This window comes from Hippoglossus hippoglossus, chromosome 15 (genome assembly GCF_009819705.1).
Source record: "Hippoglossus hippoglossus isolate fHipHip1 chromosome 15, fHipHip1.pri, whole genome shotgun sequence".
NCBI classification, from domain to species: Eukaryota; Metazoa; Chordata; class Actinopteri; order Pleuronectiformes; family Pleuronectidae; genus Hippoglossus; species Hippoglossus hippoglossus.
This window is the reverse complement of record NC_047165.1, coordinates 4,956,991-4,975,112: the sequence shown is the minus strand read 5'-3', so window position 1 is coordinate 4,975,112 and position 18,122 is coordinate 4,956,991. Positions and strand designations below refer to the sequence as shown.

Genomic DNA, 18,122 nt, shown 5'->3' with positions numbered 1-18,122 from the left:
ACACACACACACACACACACACACACACACACACACACACACACACACACACACACACACACACACGGCTTAAAAATCAGGAAAATGAGAAGCTGCTTTCTGAGTATCCATCTGCTGTGAGCGAGCGAGGAGCACTGACAAAGAGAGAGAGGGTGTGTGTATGTGAGTTTGTGTGTGTAGTAAAAGGAGGAGGAGGCAACAAGCACCTCCTACTGCAACAAGCACCTCCTACTGCCCACACGCACACACGCACACACAGAGGTGTGACTGATGGGAGATGCCAGTTCAGGGCGAGCACATGGGAGGTACATGCTGATAATCATTGCACAATCCAGTCTCTAGTGTTTACTTACGTATTGCACAAAAGGTGGTGCGTATTGTTATTATTAGGTAACAAGAAAAACTCATTAATACATATATATATATATATAATAGGCCAATATAGTTCCTAAGAGAAAGGGATACCTCTCATCATCAGATTTAGACGTAAGTAAAACTGAACAATGTAAAATAATCCATAAACCGGTTTAAATGCTGATATTTCTCCAAAAAGAGCAAAATGACATCAGTTCGTCCAGTTCGGTCCAGAGGTTAACATCTGTGTGATGCTGGTTTACTGAACAGAGGCTCTGACATCCTGAAAAAAACACAAACTGTTCCTACAGAGTTAAAGGAACACCAGCGTTCTCTTGGGGCCCACGTCATGAGAACCAGACCCAGGCCGGAGGCGTCCGCCAACATTTGGCCATGCAGCATATTTGTAAAAATAAGCTGCTGCTCATAATCGTGTCCCAAGGAGGTGAAACACTGATTTTCTGCTCAACAACACATCGAACGCTAAGGATGAACCAGGAAATGTCAGAACAATGAGTGTTTATCTTCTCTGTTAATGTATAATATCCAGAAAACAAAAGGAATGCGGCATTAAACACACACACACACACACACACACACACACACACACACACACACACACACACACACACATCTCACATCTGCACAGTGACAGCTCTGGATGGAGCCAGATGTTGTACATATATTTTAAAACATCTCACATTTCCTCTACGGACACGTTGGATCATTAACTGTATTATTTTAAATGCTGGTCCTGCTGAAGGGTCGTTTATCAGAGGGTCTCAGTCGTGACAGGAAACAGATCCAGGGGCCGTTAGAGGCTGTGAGCCAGATGGAGAAGATTAATTTACTGTCGGACCACAGTCTGAAAAACTTCTGACCTCACTCTCTCTCATTCTTTTTGTTAATGCCTGTTTACTTTCATCCATTTCACTTGGAAATATGATAAGAGAAAATAATCAGGAGTGTGTGGGTCTTTTTTCTCTGTTTCTAACTCACTCCATTCTCAGCTATAATAATAACTCTTTTCTCCATTCAACCCCTCTCCCCTTCATATCCTCTCTCTCTCTCTCTCTCTCTCTCTCTCTCTCTCTCTCTCTCTCTCTCTCTCAATGTTTCTCTATACATTTCAGTGTCAGTTGCCCGGGGCCCCACTCAGCTTGGGGGCCTCACAGTGTCACTTGAGAAACTGTTGCAAACAAAAATCTCCATTCACTACCGGACAAATGTGCAACCAAAAATTCCACACTCACACTCACACACACACTCACTCACACACACACACACATTGGGGTCTCAGACCTTTCCACACTTCCTCTTTGTCTTAAACCTTCAACGTTGCTGACTGTTCAAAGACTTCATCCTCAGCACAAAGTTTCAGACTCTTCACATATTAACATCTTCTCCATGAAGTATCTCATCATGATGGCGTCTAATGATCGGTCCCAGATTCGTCCTGCACCGTGACGACGAGCCCAAACACATTATATTTATATTTCGAAATATAAGAATATAGCAGTTAAACAGTCAAAAATGAAAACTAAATCTAAACTATGAAAAAATATTAGGCGGTGAGTTCCAATTCATAAGTAATTAATCAAGAATTCAATATTAGGTTATTGTTATTATTACTATCATTATTATAGAGCTAGTAGCAATAACAATAATAGATAGATAGATAGATAGAGACTGTAATACATAGTATATTTTGTATAATTTAATAGTACAATAACAACAACAACAAAAACTATAATAATAATAATAATAATACAATGAAAATTATAATAATACTACTAATACTAATAATAATAATCATTTATATTATTGGTAGTAATTTTTATATAATTACTACTCCAAATAATTATATATTGCAACAATAATTATTATTATTTACAATTATATATTTTTTCTTGGTTTTCTCTGGACGTCTGTAAATAGATCTATATACCATGTGAACCGTGTGTAAAAGGATTTGTAGATCTGTGCTGGCGCATGCGCCCTGCGGACAAAGCGCAGAGGCTCACGGGAACAGGAAGTCCAAGATGGCGATGGACGGAGCCATGTCCACGTCCTCGGGTCTGTCTTACCACAACGCTGGAGACTTTTACCCCCGAAAGTTCGGCCCGAAGCCGGACGTGGTGCCGTCCGGGGTGACGGAGCGGAAGGTGGGTCCGCTGGACAAACCGGACATGGTGTCGGTGGATGTCATCAACATCAAGGATCCAGGTCTGTTGTGCTAACCGGCTAACGGCTAACAACACGTATTCTTACAGGGGGCTAAGCTAAGCTAACTCCTCTCCTCTGTGTCTTCGTTCATATGAGTTTTTTGATGTGTGTGTGTGTGTGTGTGTGTGTGTGTGTGTGTGTGTGTGTGTGTGTGTGTGTGTGTGTGTGTGTGTGTGTGTGTGTGTGTGTGTGTGTGTGTGTGTGTGTGTGTTTGTGTGTGTGTGTGTGTGTGTGTGTGTTGGGGTCATATGGGCTGTTTAACTCGTTTGCTACCTTTTGTGTTTGCAAATGATTTTATCTGAACACATAGACGATTGTATTTTATTCTTATTGGGAAACTGTTCATCCTCTGGTTCAGGAGTGTGTCAAAGAAAAGTTATGAAACAAATGTGTCTGTCAGTCAAAACACTCCAGCCAATAGAATACCAGGTGTAGAGCTGATGAATGAAATTGCCCCACCCTCATTGTGATTCCTTTAGTTGTTGGTTCTGTTCCAGTAGAATACAAGAGGACAACGACACACGGCGGCGTCTGGTTTGTTTTCATATATATAAAATGATTGACATCCTCTCAATGTTGACCAGAGATCTGCTGGGCTCCTGCTCCATGGAGGTATTGGCGATTTTCCTTCAAACGCTTGACAGGAAGCAGGTTTAATAATAAAGCCGTGGAGGCCGGGAGAGCATGAACCCGGTTAAAGTAACCGCCCGTACGGGACTCTCAAAGACATAAAGCTAGCGCACCCACTTGTCGACGCTACACCTGCCGTTCTGTTGCTTGGGAACTTTTGAGAGACTTGTTGCAAAGAGCAGAAGAAAAAATCCCAGAGCAGAAGTTTCACCTCCTCAGAAGCAGCGTGAGCGCGAGGAGAAAAGCTAAAGCGCAGGAAATCTGAGTGCAAGTGCACAAGCAGAGCAACTCTTAAGCTCAGGCAGGAGCTATTTGAGTACTGCTCTCAATCTCAACCACGTTCTTGAAAGAGAATTAAAAACCTGGGCTCCATTTCTCGACCTTGTGTTTCATGTGTTTGTGTGAAAGTTGCAGTAAAGGCTGAACTTCAACTCACTATCGTTGACAGATTTTCATTTCAGATTAGTTTCTCTCTGATTTAGGTTTGATGTAAAGTGTCTGTTTTCCTCCACAGATGATCCCGTGCACAGGAAGAAACACGAGCACGACACGTCCGTCCTGGTGAGTCTCACCTCTGCAGCCTTCTCTTTTTTATCAGGTGGTCAGACTGATATTTGAACCATTATCTCAAGATACATGATCTCATCACTGCTGTAGCTGTGCGCACACGTTTTATTTCAGAAAACACATTGAGCCCAGACAGTCAGAGACCCATGGCTCTCCAGGGAGTTTTCTTCGACTTTTTTTTTTCTTTTGCAAAGTTCATGAGACTGTGATGTTGTTTCTAGCAGATTTGTTGTTGATGCAGAAACCTGAAATTCAGGAATAATGTTATTTATCGTTTTGTTGCTGGATTAACTTCTTAGTTTATGCTTACAGCAGACATTTCCATCCACAGTACAGCTCAACATAAACTTTATGGTGCACCCACTGTCTAGCATGTGAGCCCATTGTCTTTCCATGATCCTGAGGTCACCTGGATTCTATATTGACCTTTGCTTTACTCTGTGGTTGGACTGTGTTTGTCCTTTGTTTGAAGAACCCAGCTGGCTGACACAACACCCTCACCACACATGAGACTATTTCCTCTCCAACACATTTAGGATGCAGCCTATAAGTCACACCTTTACAGATGATATGTTCCAGGCACAGAACAATACATCCCCCCCCCGTTTGTTTTTGGGTCAGGAGGTAACCCACACAGAGACACTTAAATATGAGCACAGACACTTCACTTTTCATCACACTTGCAACTTCCATTGCCTCCTTGCCTCCTTGCCTGTGTGATCCTTTCTGCAGAAAGCTTTAACAAAGACAAGAACCTCGTTTGTTGCAACACAGATGACTTCCTGGCATCTCTCCTCCAGCTCGCTCGTCATTACCTTTCAGTTGTGTGTCTCACTTACGACACAGGGAGCGGTTTTCTTTCAGCATGGAGGGAAATCAGCTGCACCGGGGGTTCCTGTGTGCTACTCACACATAATTAAAGAGGCAACAGTTTATGATTTTGTTATTTTAGGAATCAATTAGTTGTTTAACTCAGTTTTCAAATCAAACATTTGATTGTTTCATGTTCTCAAATGTGACAATTTGCTTTTCCCCCCTCTTACATCACAGTAAAGTATAAAGATATTATTATTAAAAGCTCTACTGATGGACCACACCCCTGCCTGACAGCAAATCACTGTCAGATCAGACTTGTTACTTATTTACAGGTGTATTAAGTTGTTGTTCACACACTGAACCAGGAATTCATCTTTCAAATGGAGTTTAGAAACTTATTTCCCTCTTTAGTTGAAGTCGGTGTTATTCACTAACTCACCACTTGGTGGTGGTGAAGCTCAAGTGTTTCCTCTTCTGCGTCACTGTGACTGATGAGATGAATCTGATTCCTCTTTGATTAATATAAATGTTATATAAATATATTAATTTTTCCTGTTGACTGTCATTTCATTCATGGTTGAATGGTCCCGATAGTTATTTTCTATATGTCTTAATTCACAGGGCACCATCCATCCATTCAGGAAGACACACAGATCAGTTTTTGGGAAACTCCTGCAAGAATTCCGACTGGTTGCCTCAGATAGACGGGTAAGTGTGTGTGTATGAAATGCATCTGTAAAACCTAAATTTCACACTTGGTTTTGCTCTGAAATCAGATCTACTATTCATATTTTTGGTATTTTCTGGCTTTGAGTAGTAAATGGACCAAACCCGTCCGGTCGTATCATCTGAACCTCTTACTGGTTTTCACTCAACCGTTGGTGTTTGTAAAATCCTCACTTTATAATCCCATTATGCTCTAATCTGGTTAGTTTCTGTGTCTCATACACGGAGTCCAACTCAAACACCTCCAGTAATCCTGTTTCCAGAGTAGGTCACTGTGTTCCAGTGAAAGCAGCAGGGATGAAGTCCACCAGCTCACAGATTGAGCTGTCATCATGAGCAGCTTCCCAGATTTCATCTCTGTGTCCTGTCTTAATTTCTATCTGCTGATCGTAGATCGTAGATCCTTCATTTGTCAGTTTGATCCATTTTCACCTGTCGAATTTTGTTCCCATTTTTAGCTGCTTTTTATTGTTGAAAAGCAATCTTCTATAATAGGAGGATCAGAAGAGGAATCTTTATCTTTTGCTTATCCGCTGCTCACAATTAAAGGAGGTAACTGTTTGATTGTTTGGTCAAAGACAACAGAAGCTGTGTGTCAGTTACAAAGTTTTCACTGTGATTAAAATAACCAAAACCAGGCTGTAAATACAAATGGACAATGTATCTCCACTTTCTCCACTATATCTCGGATACAAATGCTGCCCTCTTGTGCTGATTACTTGTCAGTGGCAGTACACCGCAACAGTGAAGAAGTAAAAGAAAAGTACAGTTTTATCTGGGTAAAACTAATATACTTTAAAGACGTGGTATGAAATCGGTACATTGATCTGGGACCCGCCGATGCCTGGCCCGTTTTTTTCAGCAGCGTCTGAGGCATTTCTGATGCTGGTATCTGTATCGAATCATCTCTACAGCCCGTTTTCTATCAAATATTTAATTTAAACCAAACTTATCAGAACCATGAACACTTGAAGAAACATCAGTGTGATAAGACCTACCTAAAATGACAGAAACCTTCTTTGACAAGCATTTATTTAACGTAACTCTGGTCAATGTCCCATCTGCTAACATGGAGGAGGAGGCTCCAAACGTCCCAAATCAAAATGACCCAAAACCCTTTCTAGTTCAGTGGTTTTGCTCCGTTTGTAGGTGGTTGGTCTTTATACATATTTAAATGCTAATAAAGGTGCGACGGTCATTGCAGCTGCCTAAACAAACAGTAAATAACCTCAGATACCAAACTAATCTCTCTGCTTTGAAAACAGGGAACAACAACTGACTTTTCTACTCAGAAAAACATGTTTAGTTCAAATGTCGGGAATTATTCTCTAAATCACTCTTATTCTAAAATTAGATGACATGAAAAAAAAGTATAATGCATCACAACAAAACAGGGACAGATGTAGAGTCATACTGGGATGTAAAAATTACAGAGAAACCACTGGAGACATGATAATGAACGTGAAAGAAGCTCAGACATGATTGTTGTGTGTGTGTGTGCATGTGTGTCCGTGCGTGTGTGTCAGCGTTATTGTGCTATAATCCACTTTGACCACACACTAGCAGGGGGTCTTGATTCCCCGTAGAGCCTTGGATTGGATTACACGGTGTCGTACACAGCTTACGGACCAAACATAGTTCAAACCAGTGAAAGCGGAGATGTGCTTCCTCAGCACCGCATTTTGCCCCCCCCCTGTTCCCCTTTGTGTTTCGAAATAAAACTGAGACTTGTCTACATCTGATTTCAGGCACAGTTAGACCGATGCAGGAGTAACTACAGGTCGGTACAGGTATTATTTTTACACAGACGGCTGATATTTTGTTCTGAAACCTTTAAAGGTAGTTAGAGGTAGTCCGTGTTTTTTTTTTTTTCTCAGACTGAAAAGTCTCTCATACAACTTTTAAACCATTACAGTTGTTTTCAGACGTGAACTCTGGAATATGCCTCGTCGACTCTCCTTCTCTACATACATTGTCTACGTTTACAAATTCTCTTGTAGTACCCAGTCTGAGTTTACATATGTTACATAGGTCATTTGCCAATTAATTTGACATGGCCCAAACCTAATATAGATAATATTTTGCGGACATGTGTCCCCCAAGTGAAGGATCCTAGTCAGCGTCAACTCTCTAATTAATTGAGAATGATATAAGGGCAAGATATCACCAAAAGCTCTGGAATCTCCTCGTCTTTCCAAGTTGACATCTTCGTCTTCTTCATCCTGAGATATTTGTATTCTTCCAGTTTCACTCCCGTCACTTCCTCACCAACTGTTGCAGAAACACTGTAATATGAAGCTGATCAACTCACAGAAAAACATGTGTAAATGTCAGTGTCACAATGAAAACTGATATTGGACTGATATTGGTATTGGATATCAATAGTGTATTTCTATAGTTCTGGATTTGATACTCTGATACTTGAGCTCATCAGTAACAAAATGTCCTGATAAACCACAGACATCAGCAGAGGAAAGACACGGCCAGAGGTCAGTGAGACGACCAGGCGTCATCTCGTTCCTGCCACTAAAACTAAAGAGCAATAAAACTCTGTGTTAACACACCAGCACTGTTGCCGCCGCCGTTTCATTATGTAAGTAGGTTTATTTTGAGAGAAGAACACAGCCACCCTGGAGACACATAGCCCTGATGGCTCCAATCTGAGTAGACAAAGAGCGGGAGAGGACGTTTTGTGTGTTTTCATTGCCACTGGGACCGATCCTCCCAGCGGGATGCAGCGGCGGCGTGCTGCAGTTTTAGTCAGGTTTAAAAAATCTCTCAAATTTCCAGCACACACGCAGCTCAGTGTGCTCAGACTGTCGTCTCTCTCTAGCTATCCTTCTTCTTTGGATGGAAATATGAGTCACCCCTCTGCCCAGCATGATGGCACACGTTTGCCGGCGCTGCCTGATGATGCCGCTGCGCTCGGCAATGATGTAACCAGGTCAGGCATCAGCGGGGCTCCTAATTTAATACCTGGCGATTGAGGCACAGCACAGTCGCTGCAGCTCTGTCACTCCAGTGTCACATGTACCCTCACTGTGCTGGCACGCCGTCATGCCGCCAGACTGCTCGGTGACGCTGCTGACGGACAGACGGGGGCAGCAAAGCGTCAAGATTCAACAAGCGTACGCTCTCCCCCAGGCGCTGGGGGTTGGGAATGTTTTGGGCCGAGTGCTGTCTCTCTGTTTGCACACACGGCCACATGTACACACACACATACATGCACACACCCACACACACACACTGTGGGTCTCCCATGCCTGTCGCTGGCTAGTGCTGTCACCAGACGCCCTAGTGCTGTCATAACACAGCACACCATAGTAATTGTAGATTTCACAGCACTCGGCGTTCCCCACCACGGCATATGACTCCAACACAAAGTGACAGGCCAGGACACACACACACATACACACTCGCATACATTCGTTCCCTTGCTCCATTTCTCTTTTCTTCTTTACTGACACACACGCACACACACACACACACACACACACACACACACACACACACACACACCCCACACACTATATTTCTCCCCTTAGAGGTTGACGTACGACTCAAGGTTTTATTTTTTCTTTAATTATAATCCTGTTTAATTCATGTCCTGGCTGGTGGAGTTAGATCCGAGCTGAATGAGCTCAGAAACAGATTCTATGAAGTAAAATGAACTTGTCTTTGTTACACATACCAATCGTGTTTACGTTTTCCTGACAGAATATCTGTTGTTGTTGTGTCATAACGGCGGTCCCTCTCTAGTGCTGCTTTCAGACCTGCAATTAAAGTCCCAACATGTTCCTGAAATGTTCTGGAGTCAGTTGCTCTGGACATTTTCTGGAAATTTTCCTGCAGCCCCCTGGTAAAATGTCCATGTGAGAATACAACAGGAAAATTCCCAGTGAGCAAGTGATGAAATGTCTCAAAAGAATTTAATAGTTTGTATAAATGTCTTCATATATGATTTGGATGTCACAACAGTCTTTCGGTTTAATGTGTAGGAACAAGCTGTGAAGTCCCTGAATCGTTTCAGTTTCTCAGATTTGTTGTCGTCTTCCTCTACGGTTCATTTATCTCTCTGTTTTCCGAGTGTGAAGATGTAAAATAAATAATTGGACTTCCTCTGACCTGCTGATGTCACTGGGCCACAGAGCTGCTCTTTTACAGCAATGAGCCACTGCTCTGCTCTCACGTGCTCTGAATGTGACCTTCCCCTGAGCTGGTGTTTCTGTGATGAACTGATTCAGACTGTAGTGAACATGTTAGGCCACACGGCCGAGGCCTCGTCCAGTCAGAGAATTCACCCAAATCTCTGGCAGAGCAGGTCGACCGCAGGGCAGGAAACTCACTAATGCATCATCCGGCTGCCCGCCGTCCGTTTGTAGGTTTGGATTTGGATTAATCAGCGGCTGTCACAGGACGCTGACTGTCAGGGAAACCCTGTTCAGGAGGACGTGTTTAAAAACTGCTGGATAATGTCCCCGTGTCCTTTTTATTCCCCACAGCAGAATAATGCAGGGACATACGATGATCAACGTCCATCAGTCTGTGTGTGCGCCTGAAATCATTATCACTCGGTTTCCTGAAGAAATCGAAAACCATTTGGAATTTTTTCCTGAATCTTCACAGTAATGTTCATCAGGTTGTGAAGTGCCTGGACAGCAGTGACAAAGTTTAACACCAGGGTCGTGTTTGAGATCTTTCTCTTTCTATAAAGACGTCTATTTAGTGAGCTCATAGGCAAAATGAACCAAACTAACTTTCAGACACACGACTACGTTATTGTTATTGAACAGTTAAAAAGTATTTTCCCACATGAATCATTAGAAAGTATTTCGTGTTTTCTACAACTTTCTCTTTTCAATCGAGACATTTCTGTTCATCGCTGCTTCAATTGAGTCTCATCTGAGGGTTTATATTTATTTCGGTTTTATTCGGACACATCAAACTATTCTCTCTCTCCTCAGCCTATCATCATTAGCTCATTAAAAAAAAAAAGTGCTTGTCCATATGATGGATCCTGTGTTGGACCTCGATCCAAAGGTCGAAACTCTCGGCTCCTTGTGATGTTTTTGTTGTTTAACAGTGATTTTGTTTGTTGTCGTTTTCAGTCATGGAGGATCCTGCTGTTCGGATCACTCAACCTGCTCTGTACCGGCTGTCTGCTGATGTGGTGCAGCTCCACCAACAGCATGGGTGAGCACACACACACAACCACACAAAACAAACTCACAGACAGAGGGAGATACAGATCGACACATGCAAACTGACACACACATACACAGATATACACAGACTGATGGCAGCAGACACACACAAAGAAAAAAAAAACCCTCTTTGAGACTCGGACACAGACATTAACCGGCGGAGATACCTGTCTACACACAGTAAACACACACTGACAGGTACACACTCTTCTACACTCGTGTGTGTGTGTGTGTGTGTGTGTGTGTGTGTGTGTGTGTGTGTGTGTGTGTGTGTGTGTGTGTGTGTGTGTGTGTGTGTGTGTGTGTGTGTGTGTGTGTGTGTGTGTGTGTGTGTGTGTGTGCAGCTTTAGACAAGTCTTTAGGAAGTGTGTTAGCAGTGTCGTCTCACCACAGGAGCCCAGACTGATCGTACAACAACTACTGCTGCTGTGTGTTTTTAAATGGGTGGGGGGGGTGTATTTCACCTCAGTCAAAATATGGCACTGTAAAGGGCATGTTGAAGAAACAGAGTCCTTCACAGCGTGTCTTTAGCCGCTGGCGCTACAACACAGAGAACACATCTGTCATATTGACAAGCACATTCTTTTTATCTCCCTCTGAACACAAACACAGCAGAGCAGAGACGACTGGACACAAAACATTTAGAACATTTTCAACATGGTTTCTGCAGGGGTCTTAAAAAAAGTCTAAAATCAGTCTCAAACTTTAATAATGTGAATCTTCAGGTTTGAGCAGGTGTTAGTAATTCTGACTCCGATATTCCTACATGTCTGTCGTTCTTCACATAGATCCCATATTTAATTCATTGCGGTCTTAACGAGTCTGTTATATAATTACATCTCATTTCCGTACAGTTTTGTTTCTTGTCCGTAGTTCCGTTTCATACCGTTTCCGCCCCCTAGTGTTCAACGTACGTAATTGCATGTTTTTATGAGTGGATAGAGATGCCACTGCAGCCATGGGTGTGTTAATTTATCCTGATTGTAATTTAAGTCATTTGTAAGTCTGCTTATTTTGTGGTTAAGGTCATTTCCACCTTTAGCACATGAGAAGTTGTGTGTTTTTATCTTGGTGTGCTGTTGTTGTTGGTATTCTGAGTTGTGTTGATAGTGTTGGTGCAGAAAATGATTTTCTCTACTGGAAACACATCACTGACACTTCTAAAGATTTTCAATGTATGTATGAAATATTGGTTGTCACCAGCTTCCATAAATATCAGTGTTGGTCTCTTGTGTGTGTGTGTGTGTTTGTGGATGTGGAGCAGCAGCACTTAAAACCATTTCTCTGCCTCAGCTGAGCTGTCCATCGGCTTCGCTCTGGACGATGTGACAAGCTCATGCAATATTTAGAACACAAAAACACACACACACACACACACACACACACAAGCAGGTATGCAAGGCCACGGCAGATTTTGAGGTTAAAGAGAAAGTTAAGTTCTGTTGGAAAAGTGCAAATTGATGAAGTCAGTTTTTCCGCCGTCAGGTTATTTTTTTTTGAGGCCTTATCAAAAAAAAAAGTTGAAGTCAGGAGTTAAATGTTGTGTCACTTTTAATTCAGGTTGTGCTGAGGGACATTAAGTCTTTGACTAAACAGGTAAGTTTGTGTGTGAATATTTGTCGGCATCAATTTGACTGCGAACTTGAATATGTTTCAGCGTCTTTATGCCCGAAAACCAGGTTAGATTCTCATACAGATGTGCAGTGAAACAGCTGCCCAGTGTGTGTTGATGTGAATAAAGATGGACGACATGTCTCCACTTCCTCCCGTTACGCAAAAATAAGTCGGATACGAACGCTGCTTTCTGAACTTTGCGAGTCAGACTGGTCGTGATCATTGAGTGGATCACTGGTATCAAGGTTCAACACATACACACGCTCAATCAGCCTCAGCTCATTTTTATATCATCAAATAACTAATAAAAATTTATATTTGTAATAATTTATTTTCTTAAGTCTGCTTTTAGTTTGGTTCATGTCTCATTTGCTAACATGAAGGAGGTGGGGTTTAAACTGCAGCCAGACACCTGGGGGGCTGTTCAGATGTTTTGGCTTCACTTTTGTGGAGCTGTCATGTCGTCCATCTATATACACAGTTGTGTCACCAACTTTAAATCCTCTCAGGGATTCCATCATTTAGGAAAAATGCTGTCAAGAGAAGAACAACATGCAACTTTACTCCTCACTCACTCTGCCTGCAAATACTGCAGCGCGCGCACACACACACACACACACACACACACACACACACACACACACACACACACACACACACACAGCGGTGGCGTCGGGTGTCGTGCAGACAGGAAACAGAGGACAGAGGTATCGAGCAAACGTGGGAAGGCGACACCACCGTCGATACTTGGCCCCCGATGGGAACAACGGGAGCAGACAGACAGCGACCCAGTCTCAGTTCTGTCCGTCAGTTTCTTCCCCGAGTTTTAAGTCTCCTCCGCTTTCTTTAGTGTCTGCTGCTTCACTGCACTTCCCTGAAGCTACTGTGACTTCACAGGTTCAGATCTCATGATGCTGAGATAATAACAAAATATGAATCACTTGACTTTTAACCAGTGGATGTTTTTAACTGTTTCATCCCAAAATCATGAGCAGAGCAGGTTGAGGATGAAGCACAGAGGACAGGGTTAAAGCTGCTCAGACACTTTCAACTTTAGAAATGTTGTTAAATTCCACCTTACACTACACATGTAAATCATCTGAACGACAAACGATGAAGCTGAAATACGAAAATCTGGTCAGAAACGGGCTGAATCGAACAGCGTATGCCCGGCTTGAGGTTCTGTTGAGTTGGTGCCCATTGCCTCGCCTGTGTTGTAACTGTGTTTATCATGTGATTGGCTGAAGGACCTGAGAGTGTTACTCACTCTGCTGACACATGAACAAACCGAACCAAGGTTCACTCTCATTATTCTCATTCAGTCAATCACACACAGACAGTCTGACCACAGTGTGTGTGGGTGTATGTATCTTAGCATGGCAAGGCACTGTGTGGGTGTTTCTGTGCGTGCGTGTGCGCGCAGAGAGATGTCTTTGTGTCCTTAGCTGTTGGCTAAAGATCGTGGTGATGTGGAGCGTTCAGTGTTTGTCTTCCACCTCATTAGACTGAGGACACACACACAGATATTTTGTTCACAGGTTGACACCATAGACTGTAAATAAAGATGGACAAAGCATCTCTACTTCCTCTCACTGATGAGGCCAAAATCTTTAGAATCCGGATGCTGTGAACTGGGTTTTCATCGATCTTGTGTGTTTGTACATTTTATTTACATCCTACATTCTTTAAATATAGTTTAACAGTGGTACCTTTTCTATTTTCATGGTTTTTAGTGTGTTTGTTTGTTTCTCTGTTGAAAAATCCTCCCTGGATTTTAGTGCACACTAGGTTGAAGTATATATGTTCTGTGCTCGCTGCGTCGTGCCTTTAAACTGTTTTATTCATTGTGATTGTTCAGCAGCTTCCTCAGAATGAAGGTCAGAAGACGACATGCAAACACTGAAACATTAAACCTGCGCAGCCTAGTGGTTACAGTTTATTATAATTGTGTTAAATTGTTACTCAGTTTATCTTTAGATAAGTCAGCGATTCAGGTCTTTTTGCTTGAAGTTGTATTTGCTGCAGCGTCTGTTGTTTATTCCAGAACGTGTCGGTCATTTGGAACGGTTGGATAATGTGTACATCCAACGCCTCCAGTGAATTTCTGCCTCCGGTTTAAATGAAGCATAACCCATATAGAAGTCTGTCCACACACACACACACACACAGACACACACGTATATACACCCCCGTATATACACCCCCGTTGACCCCCCTTTGCAAGTCTAATACCATGTTCTAGAGCAACTGCCACACTGATGCAGACAAAGCCTCATATGTAAAGTACATACTGTACATGCCATTACTGCATGCATGGACGGACACACACACACACACACACACACACACACACACACATGTGCACGAAGCTCTGGCCCCATTAGCTCATGTCTAACGGCTTAACAGACGTGTAAATGCACACACTATGGCATATATACATACATACATGCACACACAAACACACACACACACACACACACAATCCCATGTTCTTCTCTGGCCTGTCACTATGTTTGCAAACACACACACACACACACATATGTTTGTACATCTGTCTTAGTGGGGACACTCATTGGCATAATGCATTCCATAGCACTTAACCTTAACATTAACCATCCAAACTAAATGCTAACCCTAACCCTTATCCTAACCTAATTCTAACCCTTAAAAAAAAAAAAAAAAAGTCTAAGGACTGGCCAAAAGGTCCTCGCTCTGTGGGTTGTAGGCTCAAAATGGTCCTCACAATGATATCTGTACAAGAGCACACACACAGAGCGGTATAGCATCTATGCATCCCTTGATGAATGCGGTGAGGCGGTTAACCCTCTGTCGACCCGTGAAGCTGACGAAAGAGATTATAATAAACAGACTGCAGATGAACATACGTTTGTGTGACCAGATGGCTGTATGTACATGATATTAATTCTTATATATTATGGTGTAGACTCACAAATTAGATTTGTGAAGTGAGACAAGATGTGTCTGTTGTGATTAAAATCTACAGATCTTTTATTGTGAGTCATCGTTGACCTTCTGGGACGTAACTACGGAACCACTGTGCTCTGAAACTGACTCTAAATGGATCATGATTTCCTAATTGAACATCATGCTGTATTGAAGAAGCCTTGTATAGAAACAACCAGTGGAGTCGCCCCCTGCTGGTCTCCTTCTGAACCCAGAGTCTACGTCCACTTAAGTATGTACAGTCAATGGTAAAATTCCATTTACACATCAATGGGAGAGAATCCTTAGCATTGATTAAATAAAACGAGTGATGTCACTTCACCTGAAGAAGTTTAGTCCAGTGTTCTCTCTCTTCTCGCTCTGGTTTCGTCTCCACCATCACCTGAGAAATGGATCCACCTCTTTAGCTGCTAAAGATAATGAATGTCGCCTCCTGCTGGACACGGGGCAGTAAACGTGCTTCTGCAGCTACTAAAACTGTGATAACACGATGGGTTTACTACTGGAAATTACACCTTTCGTAATTAAATCGTTAGTATAGATCGATTTATCAGTAATATATTCAGTAGTTATTAGTTGTGATTTGGTTCTACTGCTTTTGATTCTATGTTTAAATCTACTGTGTTTTATTGGAGTCAGCGATCAGTGTCTGCTGTTACACTTTACTGAACACAACAGGCTGTGTGTGTGTGTGTGTGTGTGTGTGTGTGTGTGTGTGTGTGTGTGTGTGTGTGTGTGTGTGTGTGTGTGTGTGTGTGTGTGTGTGTGTGTGTGTGTGTGTGTTGAAGTGCTGTTGAAGCAGAGTCGTTGTTGCACTGTTGCTGAAACATAAGCTGATGATGATTCTACAGAACCTGCTGTGTGTGTCTGTCTGTGTGTGTGTGTGTTTGCGCTTCCATATCAAATTGTGCAGTGGACAACTGGCTCAGCTTTCAGGCAGCTTTTCAGACATCAGCTTTTTGTCTCAATGGACCCCCCACACACACACACACACACACACACACACACACACACACACACACACACACACACACACACACACACACACACACACACACACACACACTTACACACACAAGCGCACACAGCAGCATTTTAGGGATCTTTGTGTCTGTCCATCCGTCTGTCTGTTTTCTTGTTTTCCACTCCAACACACACACAATCCTCCTCTTTGTGACACTTAAACCCTTCTCTGTCCCTCTCTTTGCGACTCAGACACACACACACACACACACACACACACACACACACACACACACACACACACACACACATCCACACATCTGCTCTTTCTCTCCTGTCACTCACCTCAGTCTGACTCGTTCACCTGAACTCCTGTGTCCTCGTCTTCTTCCAGCTGATGGAGGACAAACCGTCTTCCATCTCGACTGCTTTTAACATTCAACCCCTCATTTTTAAGCCCTTAAGTAATAAGAAAACTTTCTAATTATTTAAAAACCCTGCTCCCCAACACATGAACCCTTTCAGACGTTCATGATCATCCTTTACAAAAGTCTCCGTTTCTGTTGGTTTCAGACTGAAACACAACCCTGGAGTTTTCAAACTAAAATTAAACCAGCAGCGTTTACAGAAGTCTCTGATTTAGAGGCTGGAAAACTCTGGAGTAACGTGGACACCAGGTGTAGCCGTAGAAACAGTGATGACTTTTAAAACTACAACATAGCCTTAGAGACTATAAGGTAAAGATATCCAATATGTCTGACACAAAGTGTGTGTTTGTTTGTGTGTTTTCACTGTATGTGTGTCTCCAGCTGAGAAACCAGGTCAAGTGTCTGTTCCTCAGATGAATGAACAAACCTCCTCCTCTATCCTTCTTCTCTTGTCTCTGTTCTCCTCATCCACCAGTGTTAGGAAGTGAGTCTGTGTGTGTCTGTGTGTGTGTTTCATATTTTAATTTTTCATTCTCTGCTCAGTTTTATTTTAGAATAGAAGATATGCACAGAATATTAAATTCCACTAACTACTTTATTGTATCTGTTCATGTGTCATTTCTCTATGACCGTGACATGAGATTCAAGATAAAATAATTCATTTTACGATTGTAATTTTTATCCGATCCGAATATAAAAGGACTGTTGGGTTTACGTAATAAGAACAAGGCGGATAATGTGAAGATGGGTTTTCTTCATCTGATTTAATCTTCTCTTGTCTGGGCTGTTGTGTTGTGCTTTGTAGCAGCATTTGTGTGCATATCCATGAGTTTGTTAGCTTCTCATCCAGAGATTATTCTGTGTGTTTGTGTGTTTGTATGGACAGATTCTGGTTTGATGGTTCAGGCTCAGTTTTCAGGTTATATTTAAGTTTAGATTACTGTGAGGGTAAACGGTCAGGGTTAGGCATTTCATTGTGATGCTTAAGGTTGCAATACAGGGCAAGAGAACACATTATGTCAGCGAGGGTCCTCACGAATATATGAAGACTGCCATGTGGTATATGAGGGTGGGTGTGTGTGTGTGTGTGTGTGTGTGTGTGTGTGTGTGTGTGTGTGTGTGTGTGTGTGTGTGTGTGTGTGTGTGTGTGTGTGTGTGTGTGTGTGTGTGTGTGTGTGTGTGTGTGTGTGTGTGTGTGTGTGTGTGTTGTCCCCAGGGCCTCTGTGTTCCTGTGTGTCAGAACACAGCTGGTGAAGCAGTTCGTCCCATAGCGCCCTCGGTACAGTCTCACACACACACACACACACAAACGGTTACTGTGTGTGTGATCAGCTCACATCTGCTCGATCACACCAATAATGTCTCCGAATTGTGCGACTGTCAAACGCTCAGACCGACAATAAAGATCATCACATTTTTTATCTTAAATTTGTATTTAATCGTCACGTTCAATCTTACATTTGTTGACCATCTCTTCCTCTGAAATGTAATAAATGCAGGAGCTCCTTCAACATACCCGCGCTTAGTTTGAAGACGGTGGTTTAGGGTTAACAGATGATGTTGTATTGATTATCCTCAGCGTGGTTTGAGGGGGGGTCTCTGCAGGGTCCAGGGTCAGGGCACAGGGGGC

At 42.6% G+C, this 18,122-nt stretch overlaps 1 protein-coding gene across 1 annotated transcript in view; it reads left to right on the top strand.

Moving 5' to 3' along the window:
• The first annotated feature begins 2,352 nt into the window (after positions 1 to 2,352).
• The window catches only part of slc30a6 (solute carrier family 30 member 6), a 39,999-nt gene continuing 24,229 nt past the window's right edge, over positions 2,353 to 18,122 (top strand). The window contains exons 1-4 of the mRNA XM_034609740.1: positions 2,353 to 2,580; positions 3,725 to 3,771; positions 5,215 to 5,301; positions 10,428 to 10,512. Coding sequence (XP_034465631.1) covers positions 2,397 to 2,580; positions 3,725 to 3,771; positions 5,215 to 5,301; positions 10,428 to 10,512 — 403 coding nt within the window. The 5' untranslated portion in view covers positions 2,353 to 2,396. The remainder of the gene's footprint in view (positions 2,581 to 3,724; positions 3,772 to 5,214; positions 5,302 to 10,427; positions 10,513 to 18,122) is intronic.